This window comes from Macrobrachium rosenbergii, chromosome 13 (genome assembly GCF_040412425.1).
Source record: "Macrobrachium rosenbergii isolate ZJJX-2024 chromosome 13, ASM4041242v1, whole genome shotgun sequence".
In the NCBI taxonomy this organism is placed as follows: Eukaryota; Metazoa; Arthropoda; class Malacostraca; order Decapoda; family Palaemonidae; genus Macrobrachium; species Macrobrachium rosenbergii.
This window is the reverse complement of record NC_089753.1, coordinates 4677362-4696022: the sequence shown is the minus strand read 5'-3', so window position 1 is coordinate 4696022 and position 18661 is coordinate 4677362. Positions and strand designations below refer to the sequence as shown.

The following is an 18661-nucleotide window of genomic DNA, read 5'->3' as shown; positions in this document are numbered from 1 at the left end:
ACAAATGATAACAGAACTGATGCACAGCTCAGAACTACTGAGGCAAATGTATTATGGTTGTATCACTAAATAACTCTACCAGTTCACACACACTTTCACTTGCCCCAAAACGGATGACACGCAAGCGCCAAACAACTCATCTGGACGCCGAACCTGAACCAGACAGACGGCTGAGAGAGGTGGTAAAGGGAACAGACCTTGGTCCCAAGACACATCATGGTTCCCTGTCCACAGAGAAGACCAATGGACGCAGGGCAGTTCAGAGGGTGGGCTACAGACAGACGCCAAGGCTCCGACTCCTCTCTCGCAGGGGAAACTTAAAAAAGGTCGATCACTATGGGGGGAACCTTTGCCCTAATCTATACAGTCAAATTTCTAACCATAATAAAAGAATATTTCTCAATTACCTATAATTTTTCTCCTGAACCACATAGGGAGCAAAAGAAGGTGAAGTAGAAGGACTGAGAGAGGAATTAACCTAGGCTACCAGGTAGGCTAATGGAGGAGGAGAAGCAACCCCAGAAGACAAAAGGACAAGACTGAGTAGGTTTATGGTGTACCCTAACAAACTGTCTAAGCAATCTATCGGCCTACAGCATCTTCCAATACTTCCCAAAATTTTAATCCTCTCATCAGATCACTCATTATCTTCACATCAAGAACACCACACTCGTGCCTCAACAGCTAGGCTAACACAGTGGCCATCATGCACAACTGAAACATTCAGGTTCTACAAACTCTCCTAAATGTACAGACTAATGCTTTCATTTCTGCTTGTTGTAGATGACATAATGCAAAAATTAAAAATAATACCATACTGGAGAAAATCAGCCACAATTCATCAAAATTATTACTGACGCCGATTCACACCTTCTGTATGAGGACATAGCATGAATTATGACAAGAATGTAAACATTCCAGCCCCACCTGGTGGGAAACAGGTGATTACAAAGACAGTCCTAGCAGGTTAGCCAAGCGTCATCTTTTATTTTGTATGCCGATCCCACCTAATGGCACAAAGATATAAGCTAACTTTAACAGTAAGTTAAGATTCAATCCAAATAATTCAGAATTCTTTCACTGCCAACTTAAACACAAAAATGGTTAATAAATCTTTCCCCATCAATTTTATAATGATAGAAAATTTAATCAGATAATAAATAATCAATTAAACCCCTAATGCAACAAACAAAACACCAACCTTCACTAGATATGACGCTTAAATCAAAGTTCTTGAAGCTACGATTTGCTCTCAAGCTTAGGAACAAAGCATCAATAACTTTCCTAGGAATGAGACTTGAAATGTTGGAGACAACCACCCTATTTGAGTTCTCTTTAATTTTCACTGAACTGTCATCTTTAATTTTGTTAAGGAGATCTTGAACTAAAGATACTTCTCGTAAATCTTGCGAAGTGACTGGATCTCCCTTATCTGAAAGAATTCAATAAAATAAAATATAAATTATATTAAAATCTAGACAAAATCTACACATCACATAAATTAAATTCCATTTACGTATAATAAAAACCAAAAATACCAAATATGAATCTTATTCAAGAATGCACTCAATGCACTAAAAGAGAAGTAAAGTACAGTGCAAGTGCCCTACATACAGAGATGTACTGTATTTGTAAAAGGCACACACACACACATGAAATTTACCCTTACTGACACAGAAAATACCTCCTGTAGGAAATATTCTCTTTAGAGTTCTTTGGATTAACATATCACATGCAACTGACCAAGCAAGACCAGACAGCCTGTCACATGAACCTAAGACACCAATAACAACAATCATACAAGCTTACACAGTCATATCATATGGTATTTTCTACTGAAGCAAAACTCAGAGGTATGCTTTGGAAGCTGGATTACTAGTAAGGCATATAAACCTAAAATAACTATCAGCATAAATTACAACCTCGAAAATTTGTCTATACAGTATAAATGTTAGCATTCACTTCTGAGATAACAATTTTAAGCATATTAAAGATATTTTACAGAAGTACTAATGAAGTAAAATATGCAGTACAGAAGTCGGGTATGTCCACTGTGTAATGCAGACACCAGATATTACTGACTTGAGTTAGACCAATGCAACATATAGAGGATTATGACAGTACTATGTACACTTTACACAAAATTTAATAAATATACACTTCTGCTTTTTCTACATATTTTACACATTATCTACAGTATATCTCACACCTGATTTCCTTAAACCTAACACTGTGTGTATTCAGCATGCTATCTTCCCCACTGGAGTATGGCTAAAAATACCATTTGCAATGGTAGTTGTGAAGGTCATTTCAAGCTCTCAGTTGCCTTGTGCACTGTCACTGCCTAGTTTTGGTTGGGACTGTAATCAGAAGTTTTAATAAACTGTAAAATATTCTATAATTTAGCATACTTTGTTTTTTAATACTGTCTGTAGACAGATACTGTAAAATATGCAATATTTTGGCAAGAGTTCTTGGTAATCCACATCCAAATTGGTAGTTCTACAAATGCGTACACAAAACCACCACTGTGCCCATCAGAGGGTAGAGTTCTTGGTCCACTGTTAGTTTTAGTAAATACGAGTGATATGGTTGTTGGCCTGCAAAAAGGACATTTTCATAATAAAACAAAGTTTCATATATACTCACAAGTAATTACATAGCTAATGTTTCTAACTCGCCTGGAATTTTTTTTTATAATTCGCAGTAGCACCTCTGTTTTTGTCTAGGTGGCAGCTCCCAGCCACTATCGAGAAACATTGGAAGCAACCTGGCAGGTAAGCTTAATTTGTCTGTGCCCTTACGTCCCTAAGAGGGTAGGAGGGCAAGCTTTGATTCTGTAATTGCTTGGTAAGTATATTATTATGAAAATGTCATTTTCATGTAACTTACCAAGTAATTACATAGCTGAATCCCACACTGAATGGGAGTGAGATACATGGACATAATCTCCTCCAAAACATTAAAGCATGGTAATGACTTTGGAATAGAAAAATCTGCCAGCATTGAATGAAATGCTTGTTGTTTCCTTACCTATAGTCTCCCTAGCGTACTTGGTCAAAGGAGGGTCTCGGGTGAGTGAAAGAGCGATGCCAAATGTACTTTCCTCATTGTGCAAATAAGGCTATTGAAGATTCCCTTTTGATTCTTTAAAAAAAGGCTTTATTTAAAAAACACATCTCATAACTGATGGCAGTTTTATGATAATAGTATTGTTAGAAATAGAATAAGAAAATATTAATTCTGACAATGTGACAGTGCTTTCCTCATGTTCTGCCACATCTTTCTTTACCCAAAGGCAATGGTGAGGAAGAAACAATTAGTTTTGGGTCAGTAGCCTTGGATTATCCCATACCATTAAAGGACCTCTTGGTCAACACAATTAACAATGGGTATCTCCCCAAAACAAAGCATAGAATAAAATAATGAAAATTAACCAGTACTATACTACATTTAAAAATAGGAGAGAGAGAGAGAGAGAGAGAGAGAGAGAGAGAGAGAGAGAGAGAGAGAGAGAGAGAGAGAGAGAGAGAGAGAGAGAGAGAGCATTTCCATTCCAATGCACAGAGATTATTCTTTAAATTACATTTGTGCAATCACTAAACAGCCTCAACAATATGTACAGTAAAATGTTAAAAAACCAAAGAAACAGAAGAAAAACTTGACTTATTAAAAGAAGACAAACAAGCCTAATAATTACTGTAAGTGATGTGAAAAAACACAGTCCAAAATTATGAATTTACATTAAGAGGAGGGAGAGAGTTACCTGGTGACAGTTAATACTTAAATTTCCTGTAATTTATGCTCACATATCTTCATTTATGATGATAACGTTCTAAAAGAAGTGTTAGCTCTAAACTCGGTTATTTACAAGAGAAACAAAACCAGGAAATACCAAAGAGGATTATAACAGGTAAAGTCTTAAGAAGGAAAGGGTATCCACAATCCACAAGTTACCTTCGAGAAACGGAGATATGTCAACGCTGTAAAGCGACTGGGGCCCTTCCCTTTTGACTGACGATGGTAGCTCCACTATAGTAACAGAGCTACTGCGGGTGAATATTGCCTCCGGTTGGTGCTCATCTTAACCCGCAGTGGTGTGGCTGTTGAGTTGTGGATCGCCTCTACTTAAGTGGGAGCTTTGCAGCAGAGGATATGCCTGATGGCTAGTAAAGTATACAAAAGGGGACCTTGCCCTTGGCGCAGAACCAAAATTAAAACCACCAAACAATGCTGTCACTTACTCTGAAACCACTTGTAAAAAACACCACAACCTAACCACTAAGACTGGTGGATACTCCAGGTACAGTGTACCCCCACGCTCCCAAAACTTGAAAACCCTACACCTAGGCAAAAAGATAGTAGGAGATAAAGAGTGCTTCCTATACTTCCTTGCCCAATACCATGCCAGCCACCGATAATGGCCTCAAGGTACTGCAATCATCGAACAGTTTCCACTTCCTTCAAATAGTGAGAGGCGAAAATAGACCTGCACTTCCAGTGGGTCAACTAAATAATGGAAGTCAAGGACCTATGTCTGAAAGCCAAAGAGGTCGACATCGCTCTGGGAATGTGCCTCACTAATCAACTCTCTCAGGAAGAATGACAGGGCATTCTTTGACAGAGGACAAGAAGGGTTCTTACCTGAACACCAGAGGTTACTAGATGGACCCCTGATCTTTTCCATCCTATTTAGATAGTATATCTAAGAACTCAGACTGGACATAAATCTCTCTCATCTTCCTCCTGGCTGAGAATATCCATTAAGTTCTTGATGGTAAATGAAAGAGGCCAGGGCTTGCACAGGTCCTGGTTTTTGGCCAAAAAGCCTAGGGTGAGGGAGCAAACTGCATCTCCTTGGGAAAAACCTACCCTTTTATCAATGGCTTGATTTCACTAATGAGTATTACTGTAGCTAAAGCAAAGAGGAAGACTGTCTTGCGTGTAAGATTCCTAAGAGAGTCAGAACGAAGGGGTTCTAAAGCTGGGTCCATCAACCATTTCAGGACCACATCCAGATTCCAGGAGACCAAAGTGTCCTTTCTCTGTTTCGTCATATCGAAGGATTTTAACAGGTCATTAATATCAGAATTCAATGAGAGATCCAAGCCTCTATGCTTAAATACTGAGCTAAGCATAGCACAACAGCCTTTAATGGTGGAGGAAGACAACTTTCTGGTGTTCCTCAAGTAAAGAAGGAAATCTGCAATCTGTGTCACAGAGGTCTCAGAAGATGAGACAATGTGGTTGTGGCACCACTGGCAAAAGACTGACCACTTAGCCTGGTAGATGAGGCTACAAGATTTTCGCTTGCATTGTGTAATAGCCTCTGCAGATCCCCTTGAAAAACCCTTGCTCTGACAAGCTTCCAGGCAGTCTGAAGCCTGTCAGGGCAAGAGCAGACAACCCGTGGTGGTGTCTTCTGAAGTGGGGTTGTCTGAGTAAAGACAGTTTTTGGGGAACGAGTCTTGGATAATCTACTAATAGCCAAAGAAGGTCTGAGAACCTCCCTCAGGAGCCAAAACGGGGCTATGAGGGTCACACAGTCATCCCCAAACAGAGGATTTCTTGCAATGGGGTCAACTGGGACTTCTGAAGATTGATAAGAAGGCCCAGCTCCTGGGTAAGAAGAAGAATCTTGTGTAAGTCCTTCATGCACTTGTCCTTCGACAGGGATCAAAGCAGTCAGTCGTCTAGGTAAAGACTGACACTGATCCTTACTAAGTGGAGCCAATTTGAGAGAGGAGCGAGTGAATACTTGAGGGGGCGTAGAAAGGCCAAAGCAAAGGACCTGAAACTGGTACACCTTGTCCTGGAAGATGAACCTTAGATATTTCCTGGAAATTGGATGGATAAGAATGTGAAAGCATGTCCTGCATGTCTAAGATTATCTTCCAGTTGCCCTGGTGGATAGATGAAAAGACTGACTGGCTTGTCTCCTTCCTGATTGAGGGTGCTTACATCAAGGACTTTCCCAATCCCCTGATGCTTTTAGTACCACAAAGAGTCAGTTGTAAAACACCTCTGTGCTGGTGTTCTTGACTAGCTTTATGGCCCTTTTCTGGATGAGAGAGGAAACTTCCTCCATAGGGCTGAATGTCTCTTGGAGCCTACCAAGTATGCTGTCAATGTGATGGGAGAAGTGACTAATAAGGGGCTCTCCAGGAATGGGATGATATAGCCCTCCTTCAGAACTTTGATGATCCAAGGCTCCACTCCTCTTATCAGCCACTTCTCCCAAAACTCTAGAAGTCTGGCTCCTACAGGTACATGAAGAACTTTCTTCTCACTTTTTAGGTACCATACTGGCTTGAAAGAGCTCTTCTTAATAGACTTAAGACATGAACTGGACATTTGTACAGGTCCTGAATGGTGCTCTAGATCTCCCTCCGCAAAAGGGCTATTGCTGGAGGGGTGAGGTAGTCCTAGTTTGAAAAGCAGTCGAATCCTTGGAATGCCTAGATGACTCGGCCAACAAATCTCATGTAGATTTCTTCTGTAAATCTGATGCAATTCCCTTCACTGTGTCCTGAGGGAAGAGATGATGCTGGTCTAAGGGCAAACACAACAAGGCTGACTTCTGAGTCTGGGTAACTCCCTTGGAAGTAAAGGAGCACCAGAGCTCTCTTTTCTTCAGTACTTTGAAGGTGAACAGAGCGGAAAGCTTTAGAGAGCCATCTCTAATGGTCTTGTCAGCACAGGACAGAACCCCAAGCCAGTCCAAGGCAATACCTCCAGCTAGACCCTGGTGGTCGTTGATTTTATTGGATAGTGCGCCCACTGTCTGATCCAGGAAAATAAGAACTTTGAAGACCTTAAAAATGTCTTTGACTAGATGATCTAGTTCTGCAGACGAAAACATGATCTCTGCCGACGAGAACGCAGAAAGGTGAGAAGAGTCGATTAGACCAGAGAAGCCCCCTTGGGAGGAGGTAGCGACTCCCAAAGAGGGAGCTTCGCCAGTCATGTAAGACAAGTACCTCCTGTGGATTAAACTGGCCGAAAGCCAGTCTCCCATCTCCTTGAAGGACTTCTTAGAGGAGGAAGAAAGTACCACCTCAGGAAGTCATCCTCTCATCCTGTTGACTTCTCATTAAAAGGGTCGAAGCAGGGCAGGACGAGGCAGCTGGGGTGAAGAATGTGGGAAAATTCACCAAAAAGTACCGCAGTAGAGCAGCATAAGCTGACGGAAGCACAGATCATTTCTTGGCTCTAGAGGCTGTTTTCCTCTTCCTAGCTCTCTCTTATTTGTCTAACTGAGACTTAAGAATCTTCCATTGTGTATTATCCCATGATGAACATTCATTACATGTCTTCTCAATGCTACAGTCTTGGCCCCTACATTTGCTACAGATCGAATGGGGTTCATAGCAAGCTTTAGTGAGCCTAGTCTTACAGCCTTCGCTGCAATAGCAAATACATGATGACACCTGAAAAACAATCAAAAAAGCTGCTGCAAATGAGACTGACGTGTATAGCAGAAACGGCTGAAACAAACTGAGTTTACCATCTGGCAGGTTGCTTCCAGTGTTCCCTGACAGCGGGTGGGGCTGTCACCTAAACAAAAACAGAAGAAGCGCTACCACGAATTGTAAAAAAAGTTACTGCGTGAGTTAAAAATGTTAGCTTTGTAATTACTTGATAAGTTACTTATATGAAACAAGATTATTCAACAGTATGTCAATGATGAAACATTTATGGGTGTAGTAAGTCTCCACTCATGAGAAAGGAAGCTACCTCAGCCTCAATTGGTATATGAACCAGATCTGTAAATGGTGTAGTCAGTGGGGGTATGAGGCTGAACTCCAGTAAAATGAAAACACTATTGCTTAGCAGATCTTGTACAATTTTCACCCCATCCTCCCCTTCACATGGATGGGACTTTGCTGAATGAGTCTGGAGCTTGAACTATTCTGATGTAACTTTTGACTAGCACCTTACTTTTGAGAAACATCTAATAAAAGTTTCAGCAAATGCTGCGTGAAAGTTAGGTATTGTTTGTAGGGCCTCATACATTCATAAGTGATAAAATCAGTACAACATGTTTTTGGCATTTGACCTTACTTAAATAGAATACTGTTCTCCAGTGTGGATATCTGCTTCTGCCCAAGATTTATCTCTTTTAGATAGAGTGATTCATTGTGGTAGGTTTCTGTTTCCTAATATTAGCAGTAATGACTTAGACCATCGACAGTTGGTTACTTGTTTGTCACTTTTTCCTAAGTTGTATTATAACAGAGATCTTTCACATTCACAATTGATCCATGATCCCCTTTTCCTGCCGAGAGCAACCAGATTCGCTGAACAGCAGCACCAAAATGCAGTAAATGTGCCTTGCTGTTGAACTTCTCAGTTCCAGAGGTCCTTTATTCCTAACACCGTTGGACTGTGGAACAGCCTCCCAGAGATGTCGTGCAATTAGAACTTCAGAAATTCCAGCGAAGATGCAATGCAATGCTACCCTAATGCTATTCTTGCATTTCAATACATTTTTATCTATATCAGTTTATGAATTTATTTTTTCTTTTTTAATAGGCAAGATTTCTTCTTTCTTTTTTTTCTTTACCTACTCTTACTTCTTTCTAATGAACACCATATTCTTTAGAAGCTTGAATTTCAAGTCAATGGCACCTGTGGGCTTGTTCTATATGAATACATTTCATTTTCTGAGTAATAATAATAATAATAATAATAATAATAATAATATAATAATAATAATAATAATAATAATAATAATAATAATCAAACCAATAGTCACTATGATATAATCCTAAAAATGATCTGGTTCCTAGAGCTACAAAAAAAAGGTTTTAATATCGTGTTTGAGGTCCCTAGTCTTTTGCATATATATAGACAGGATTCTGACTAGACAAAGGGAGGATTCTTCCCCATCTGGTACCATGGACGACAGGCTGAGGGGATCAAACGAACGAGGAGGAGCTTAAGACTAAAAGTAATTCTTTGCCCTGAAGAGGGGCAAAAAAGAAAGGAATGTTCCTGGGGAAGTAAAACCCACATTGCAGGAGAAGACCTAGAATTCATTGACTTTTCACTGAGGTCAAGACCAGTAAAAACAGTGTTAATCATCAAATCTTTTAAGAAGGCCAAGCTTAAGGGTTCAAATTGAGGCACACTCAAATACTTCAGTGTCACATTGTGGAGGCCATATATTGGCTGTTTTTGTGTGCATTAATTAAATAATTTGAAAAATTTTAATTGTAAAATCTTTTAATTTAATGTCCTTGTTCTCACTTGTTAGTATTTAATGGGGACTCTCTCTCTATGCAGGTCTGATGTGGTGAAAGGGATTACCCCAGCATGGTTTTTAGATGCATTGTCTTGAGGGTACATTTAGTGAAGACTCTGGAAGTGCGCAGGTGTTGTGGGTGCCCAACATGAGATCAGTAGAAAGTTGTTGGTGTTGAGGCTTGCCTACTCAGTGAGAAATGGCAGTACAGCATTTTGGACTGTTGATGAAACTCACTGTGCAGTCTGGCAATTGAAAGGTCTTAAAACTTACCATTGTGGACAGGGCTGTAAATGAAGTGGAAAAGTATGTACTGGACAGGCTTGAAATGGGGGAAAAATGAGTGTGTTAGTGGACACATGAACAATGATGGATGCTAAAATGGAACAATACCCCTTTACAGAAGGAACACACAACCTTTAGTGTAACATAAATGAATAAAGAACTGAATTAGGTTATTTATACAGGAATGGGTACAGAAAATCCTGGAATAGCACCAATCTCTACAGATCAACCATTGTCTCTGGTACAGTGCATTAGTATAACACCTCCTGGAAATAATGATGGGCCTTCTGCAAGTCTTGGAAAAACTTTCGCTCAAAAGAGACAGCTGAGTGTCTTCGTACGGTCAGCTGAAGCTGGGGAAGTTTGGTGAAACCTCATGCATCCAGGCTGTATGAGAAGATCCCTCCTTAGTGGGAGGTGTCTTAGGCAGTCTATCAGCAGAGACATACAATCTGGAACCACTCCCTGTGTGGCCACCATGGAGTCATCAAAGTCATGAGTGAATTTGCAGTTAGCTGGAATTTTGCCAAAACCCTTTGAATCACAGCCAAAGGGGAAATGCACAGAGGTCAAGATAAGACCGGTCCAACAGTACTGCATCTACTGCCCAAGCTTGCAGATCCTGAACCTGAAAGCAGTATACTGGCAAGCCTTAGTTCAATCTTTCAATGCTAAAAGGATCTTTCACAAAGTCAACATCCCCAGTTGAATTGTTGAATTGTGAGTAGTTCCAATTGTCCACAGACCAAACACCTGACATGCGTAAGCTGAAACCACTCCCCAACCTTTGGTCAACAAAACTAAATACGTGATGTCTGGGCTCTTTAACTGGAAGAAGACCCCTTGTAACGGATGAAGTTGATGACTCTACCATCTCAGGGACTCTTCTAAGTTCCTGGAGATAGAAATTGCACAAACTCTGAGAGGTGCATCTGATGCACAACAGGTGTGCCCACTTTCCCAACTAGGACAGGACTCTTGTGAGAACTTGGGGAGATGAACTCAGCCAAAACAAACTGCCCAAAATCGCAACACCTAGCAAGGAAAAATGAAATGTAGGTATCTCCCTGAACTAGGATACAACAACACAGGTTCACAATTCCATACCCGAAATCTTTGGGGCCAGCTGTGTTTCAGTTTTTGGATTTTTTCAGGTTTTGGAACTGTATCTTGTTCCATAAATACACTCGCACATTTTATTTCCAATAAAAAAATATTCTGTAAAGCTACAAAATATGCAGCACCAAAAGAACCATAATTAATCCACATACTACTCATGTATGATCCAATCTTGTGTATGCAATCTTCAAAAATTTTTTCATGTACCATGCAAGCTGCATTATCAGTAGATTACAATAGGCCATGCTTACTGCGCGAGTTTCATTTCAGGAGATTACACTAGGCTAGGCTTCCTAAGTTCATCTCAACTTTAGTAGATTCCATTAATAATGCATGTTACATCTACGTTTGGTTACTGACTAAGTAAAAGACTTCGAAGTTAAAATTTGGTGCTAAATGACAATCGTTATACATTCAACCTAGCTTATTAAACTTGTGACTTGTCTAATAATTCATCAATATTTCTTAGAGTAACAGCTGCTTAGTATTTCATGCAAAACTCTGGTACAAACAATAGTAAGTGCTGACATACACTAACAAATCAAGAAAAAGCTGTTTCTTTATTTGCCAAGTGTGTCAGTAATTAATACTGTTTGTACCAGTGTTTTGCATGAAATACCATGCAGTTGTTACTTTAAGAAATATTAACCCCTAAGTTAAGGGCTAAATACATATCAAGCACACCCCCAGACCGGTCAAACTTTAAGGTTGGCCAATTTAAGAATAAAATACATCAATGGAAAGAGGAAGATATGCATATGCACATGGTGTAAGAAAAAAAATTCTAAAAATTTTTCTGTACCTTCCACAGGAAGTTGAAAGTGACTATTTACAACCCTGTGTGGGGCCTCTTTTACAAGACTCTCATAAAAAATACAGGCAGTCCCCGGTTTACGACGGGGGTTCCGTTTTTACGTCGTGTCATAAACCGAATATTGTCATAAACCGGAAAATCGTCGAAAATCGTCAAAAATCCTAAGAAAACCTTGCTATTAATGCTTTGGGTGTATTGAAAACGATGTAAACTGCATTATTATTGAGTTTTTCATAAAAAAAAACCTCCAAATTTTTATTATTCTGCAGTTTTAGAGCCATATTTCTTCCGTCAGATCAGCATACGATGCGTCATAACCCTGGAAAATGCGTCGTAAACTGGGAAATAATTTCTGATGAATATACTTGAAAAGTGTCATAACCTCAGAACGTTGTAAGCCGGACCCGTCGTAAACCAGGGACTGCCTGTATATCAATTTTACAAGTTATGCTCGTTTTTTCTAATAATTTATTTAATTTTATTTTGTAAAATTATAATTACAGCTCACACAGTATCATAACAGATAAGATAAGAACTAAAATCAATAACAAATTCTGCATATATCTGTTATAAAACATTTATGAGATTTACTGAGATGGGGAGATGCAGTAACTGTTTGCGAGGTACAGTATACACGTTTTTTCTAATATTTCTTTGTACTCTTCTTTGTAAAATTACAATTATAGCTGACATACTATCATAAAAGATAAGAACTAAAACCAACAGCAATCCATGAGTAAATTTATGAGCAAATAAATAAAAATACATCCTGGAGCTGCAGTGAGGCAATACATTCCCCTCTGAAATCTCAAGGCATACCGATCGATCTCTCTCCCATGCTGAGCTATTATAAGTGCCATAAGTCATTTATGGACCACTGAACAGCTATGAACATTTTTTCTGTTAAATTCATCAAAACAGAATGGCGCGTAATATTTATACTGTACTCATATGAGTTATCCCATCCATCACGCAAAACCTATTATGTATAAATACTCATATGATGATTCCCGTCCATCAAGGGTTAATGAATTATTAGACAAGCCACAAGTTTAATAAGCCTGGTTGAATGTGATGATGATTTGCATTTAGCACCGAACTTTAAGTTTTAAGTCTTTTACTTAGTCAATAAGCTAACTTGGGCATAACGTAATTTATCGTAACTATCATACGTTTCTTAAGATTTGCATTCAAACAGTCAATTTGTTAAAACTTACTAATTCTTACTTGTGACTTTCAAAAGCAAACTACATTTTATTCATTCTTTATACACTGGATAAGATCTTAAAAAGGAATACCAATGAATCAAAGCTGCCAGTTATAGCTGCATCTGAATAAAACGAATAACATGCAGGCTGCAAAAAGGTTTGAGACAGGCGAAAGCAATGTCCAAAATCGGCAAAATCACATCTTCACTTCTTTTAACCCTTTCCTATCTGTATAGTTATCACATCACTGAGGGTACATGAGTCCCAATGTGTCTGGGAGCTCGATAGTCGTGAAAAAATAATTATTTCGAAAATTCAGCAAAAATAAAAATTTTATGCCAACAACGTTCATTTTGCTGTCCTTTTTTTCTAAATGTTTATATTTTATGGTGGAATACTCAGAATAAGAGTCCCAGCCCTCTAAATACAAAAAATGTGAGTTATTTAACAAAAAAAAATTCTTTACTTATTTTTATATTTTAGTTCAGAACCCAAAAACTATGAAAGTCAGGCGAATTAATTATTTTTTAAGAGAAAGCCAACAAAATTCCCTAAATATCGACATATAAAACTATAAAACATTGGAAAACGAATAAGTCCAGTTGGTGAAAAAAATTGATAGAAAAGAGGGTGAGAAACAGAGCGCTCTGCCCGGCCTATGGTGAGAATTATCGCTAGAAAAAATTTTTTTTGAAGAGCCCTATCTCGGTTATTTTTCATAGAAATTACTTTGTAAATATACGAAAATGTAGAGGAAAAGTTGAAGAATAAAGGGAAAGTTAAGAAAAATGGCTTTGGTAATGGCACGGCAACAGTTTCATTTTGACGTTATAAGTTGATCGAAATGAAAAAAATTTTTTACCGTTGTCAACATTATCGTTCGTAGCTCAAAAGCTATAACAGTTAGGCGAATTAATTATTTTTTATGAAAAAGCCAACACAATTCTCTAAATATGGACATATAAAACAATGAAAAATGAATAAGTCCAGTTGGTGAAAAATTGATAGAAAAGAGGGTAAGAAACAGAGCGCTCTGCCCAGCGTATGGTGAGAATTATCGCTACAAAAATCTTTTTGAAGAGCCCTATCTTGGTTATTTTTATAGAAATTACTTTGTAAATATACGAAAATGTAGAGGAAAAGTTGAAAAATAAAGGGAGAGTTAAGAAAAATGGCTTTGGTAATGGCAACAGTATCATTTCGACATTATAAGTTGATCAACGAAAAAAAAAGTTACCGTTGTCAACATTATTGTTCGTAGCTCAAAAACTATAACAGTTAGGTGAATGAATTATTTTTTATGAGACAGCCAACAAAATTCTCTAAATATCAACATATAAAAGAATGAAAAATGAATAAGTCCAGTTGGTGAAAAATTGATAGAAAATAGGGTAAGAAACAGAGCGCGCTGCCCGGCATACGGTGAGAATTATCGCTAGAAAATTTTTTTTGAAGAGCCCTAGCTAGGATATTTTTCATAGAAATTACTTTGTAAATATACAAAAATGTAGAGGAAAGGTTGAGGAATAAAGTGAGAGTCAAGAAAAATGGCTTTGGTAACGGCAACAGTTTCATTTTGACGTCATAAGCTGATCGAAAAAAAAAAAAAAATGTTACCGTTGTCAACATTGTCGTTCATAGCTCAAAAGCTATAACAGTTAGGCGAATGAATTATTTTTTATGAGAAAGCCAACAAAATTCTCTAAATATCAATATATATAATAATGAAAAATGAGATTCAGAGCCCTGCCTAAAATCCAGACGTCTCTTACGTGATGCACTAACGCGTTTTCCGCTAGTTTTACCGTAAAAACTTTGCGAAAGTATGTTGGAAACTGTTCTCTATTGACGTCACTGTATGTAAACAACCACACGTGTTTACCCAACCTTGCACGCATGGTCTCTGACAGAAGTGTGGCCTGCCAGGCCTGCGTGGGTGGGATCAGCTGATGTCATTGTGAGAATTTTACTATGCCAGGGATTTGCGCATGCACAGTACAGGAACTAAAAAATTTATAGAAAAAGAGGGTACAAAACAGTGTGTTTCCAATGATGTAATCCTACGTTTTATAAAAAAAAATGTAAGACGAGAGAGAAGCGTGGGTAGGATCAGCTGATTTCATTGTGAGAAATTTACTATGCCAGGGATTTGCGCATGCGCAGTATAGGAACTGCTTGGCTGGCGTATTGATGCCCGAGTTACACGGTCCAAGGTATGCTTTATCCTATGGAAACCACCAACTGTCCGAAAAAAAAAAAAATTTACCCCTACCACATGTACAAAAAATTTCGGTAAATTTTACGTAAAATTACGTCAGTCAGGAAAGGCGTGGGGTAGGGTGATATTGCGTAATATTACGTCAATTGGATAGGAAAGTGTTAAAAGTGAAAGCCATCATCAAATCAGTACGTGCGTATGTACCCTATGCAAAAGATTGCATTTATCTATTGGTTTGTAAAAGTACAAAATGAGAAAATAGAGTAACAATATAAATGAGAATACTGTAGCATAAAATATAAATAAAACAGTGAATGAGTGCGTGTGCTACTGCATTAAGCTTCAATGTAAACCTCAGTTTTTGGTTCTCTCTTTCTTTTTATACCCTATCACAATACTGTACATATACTTTCATAAAATATGAATTGCTGTAACGAAAACATGAAAACATGAAACTAAACAAACTTCAGGAAGTTCGCTGACACCATCCAATGAGTGCGTGCATACATACATACGTGTTGCCATTTTTTTTCTTTCCTTGGTTTAATAAACTGTAATTTATTATAAGTTTAGTTGACTCTATATATGATTATCCCACATATAACAGTACACAAGACAACATTTCATCACTGCTGATATTTCATCTCTAATTACAGTAAAAATATTTAAAATGCAAATTTCAAATGTAGGCAAGACAAAACCAAATGGGCTGTAACAAGTTCACTGCCGCCATTGAATGAGTGTGTGAATATGTATGTACCCTATGCACACAATTGCAATCATCTTTTGGTTTGTAAAAACATAAAAAAATTAGAAAATAAAGTAAAAATACAAGTGAGAATAAACGAACTTAAAGACGTCCACCGACACCATCAAACAATTGTGTGCATATGTATGTACCCTATGCACACGATTGCATTTATCTTTGGGTTTGTAAAATTAAATGATAAAATAAAGTAAAAATATAACTGAGAATACTGTAGCATAAAATATAAAAAAGTGAAGTATGTGAGTTACTGTACTTAGGCTTCGATGTAAAAATACCTCAGTTATTGTTCTCTCTCTCTCTATATTGTATCTCAGTACTGTACATATCCTTTAATAAAATATGAATTATTGTTATTATAAAATCAATAACAGAAAACAAAACAAGCCCTCTTCACCCATCTAACACTGTATCCCCACTCCATCACTGCCAAGGAAACTGCTCCTCAGCTCCACCCACCTCCCAAAGCAACCCCTTCTCTGTGTGAGATCTACACAACTTTATTGCCCTTCTTCCCCCCATGGTGCCCTGCCATCCAACCCACCTCTCACTCTGGAAACTTCTCCAGGCCTCCCTCATGCCCCAAAACCCTTTCTCAGTCTGTTTATGAATTTAAACAGTTACCAACATTTTCCAGAGTCTGTGCAGCATTGCCGATGGAGAGCAGTTTTTTCCAAATTCCTGGAGATTTATATGTATCATATATCTTTGGGCCTTGGCCACTGGGGTCCTGTTGTGTCCAGATAATGATGACCGGATTACTGTATATGTATTTATTTGTATACATACATACACATATATATACACAGTATATAGAGTGCTACCCCACTTTTTCAAGATTCATTTTGTCACAGACTTTTGTGGAACATATCTTTCACTTTTCTGTGGGAACTTTCACCAATTTGCAGTTTTTATTTCTATGGACTGTATTTCTAAAATTATTACTAATTCACTTTTTTCATATTCTGTTCCTGACTAAATACAGATTTTTATAATAAAAATAATTTAAAGTGTACTTATAATGCAGTAAGCTCATTCCAGGTTGGGTCCCAGACTGAGCATAGCAAGAGTATGCTTCTCTCTCTCTCTCTCTCTCTCTCTCTCTCTCTCTCTCTCTCTCTATAGATAGTGTAAGATGTATTTGAAATGATATTACTGTAAAGTGATTTTGGATGATAGAGTATATTGTACAATATTTAAAATACTTGCAAATTATTTTCATTTTATTTCCCAGTAAAAGCAAACTGGGAAATAAAATGAAAATGATTAGCGAATATTTTAAATACAGTAAACCCCCTGCATTCGCGGTCTCACGATTCGCGTACTCACCTACTCGTGTATTTCTCTATGGAACATATATACGCATTATTCGCTGAAAATCTGCCCATTCACGGTATTTTTCACTGAGAAATATTCACTAATTACTGTATTTTCATCTCATTTTCATGACTAAATGTACTTTTTGTGATAAAACTATTAAAATACTCAGGTAGTGCTCAAGTTACAATAGTTCACCTTACAATAATTCGATTTTGCAGTTAGGTAAGCAATTAATACCAGTAGACAATATTTTAAAAATATTTCTAAATTTCCCGCGGGCGCAGGCAGCAGCGTACAATCAGGCAGCGAGAAAGACCAAATTATAATAGACCAACTTCTTTTCCTCCAACTCTTCATCCTATCTTCTAGTTAAAAAAGTAACAGAGAATGATAAAAGTATTGTTAGTAACGTTATACTCTTGCGTAAATGTGCACAGCCATAAACAACCAAACGAGAAACTGTTGTTTTGTTTATAACCAAATCGGATAACAACAGCCGTTTTGCTTGTATTTCAACCGGAGCCCCTCATGCAAGGTGAATTTTCGCGTAAGTTTGGCATGGTCTTTAAAAATGGTAATAAATGTTTATTTCCAGAGTTTAAGTACCAAATCTGACCCTAATCATGCTCCCAAATTATTAAGCTAACTTTTAAATGAACTAAAGTTAGTGTAATTTTATTTAAAATTTAGCTTATTACCCCTAAAACAGGAATACAGTAAATGGTTGACATAAAAATTGAGTACTGCACAGTTTCATAATAGCGCATTTACAGTAGGTGCGCACGTGATACTAATGTTACCCTAATTCATGGGATGCCGTTTTCTTTGTCACTTAGAGTAAAAGCCGTTTTCTTTCGTCACTAGGCAAAACGTCGTGTCAGTCATCAAAAGTACAATTCCATAAAATATCGAAAACATGTACATAATGTTCGTAGAAGGTAGTACAGTACAGGTAAAATTCAATCAATTTAAAATTATATACTGTACAAGTAATGACGTACAGAGAAATAATAAGTTGTAAAAGTATGTTTGAGCGCTAACTACGAGAGAGAGAGAGAGAGAGAGAGAGAGAGAGAGAGAGAGAGAGAGAGAGAGAGAGAGAGAGAGAGAGAGAGAGAGAGAGAGAGAGAGAGAGAGAGAGAGATACTGTAATAAAGTAATAACTGTACTGCTTTTGTATCGTATTTATGCGCAAATATATAAATACAAATTTTCCATTCTGATTTTACACCTAAAAACACAAAAACTTAAAAATTATACACACTTTCTACAGGGGTATCATCTTTGAAAAATGCAGTAACGAAGGGTATCATCTTGTAAAAGTACACCAACTGAACGTGCTGTAATTACATGCACATACAGATTGCACCAGCACTTTTCTCCGAGGTGAACAGAGTAATTTTCAAAGAATGACACTTATACAACTCTTAGTTACATCTCTGATATTACATTAAAGAATTCATTTTATCAAATGAGCACGGCTGAACAACCTCATCTCAAGGTCATGTAAAGTCCTTGTGACAAAGACTTTGCAAATGGACATAATACTTGTATGATATTTATGTACAGAAATATAAATATAAATTTTCCATATCAATTTTACATTTAAAAGCATGAAAACTTATAAATGTACTTCAAACATTAAACAAGCATTTTCTGCAGGGGTATCATCTTTGAAAAGTAC

At 37.6% G+C, this 18661-nt stretch overlaps 1 protein-coding gene across 1 annotated transcript in view; it reads right to left on the bottom strand.

Annotated features, from left to right (window-relative positions):
* Positions 1 to 18661, bottom strand: part of LOC136844863 (uncharacterized) — a 484772-nt gene that overhangs the window by 263634 nt on the left and 202477 nt on the right. Inside the window, exon 8 of the mRNA XM_067114107.1 lies at positions 1202 to 1432. Within this exon, the coding sequence (XP_066970208.1) occupies positions 1202 to 1432 (231 nt within the window). The remainder of the gene's footprint in view (positions 1 to 1201; positions 1433 to 18661) is intronic.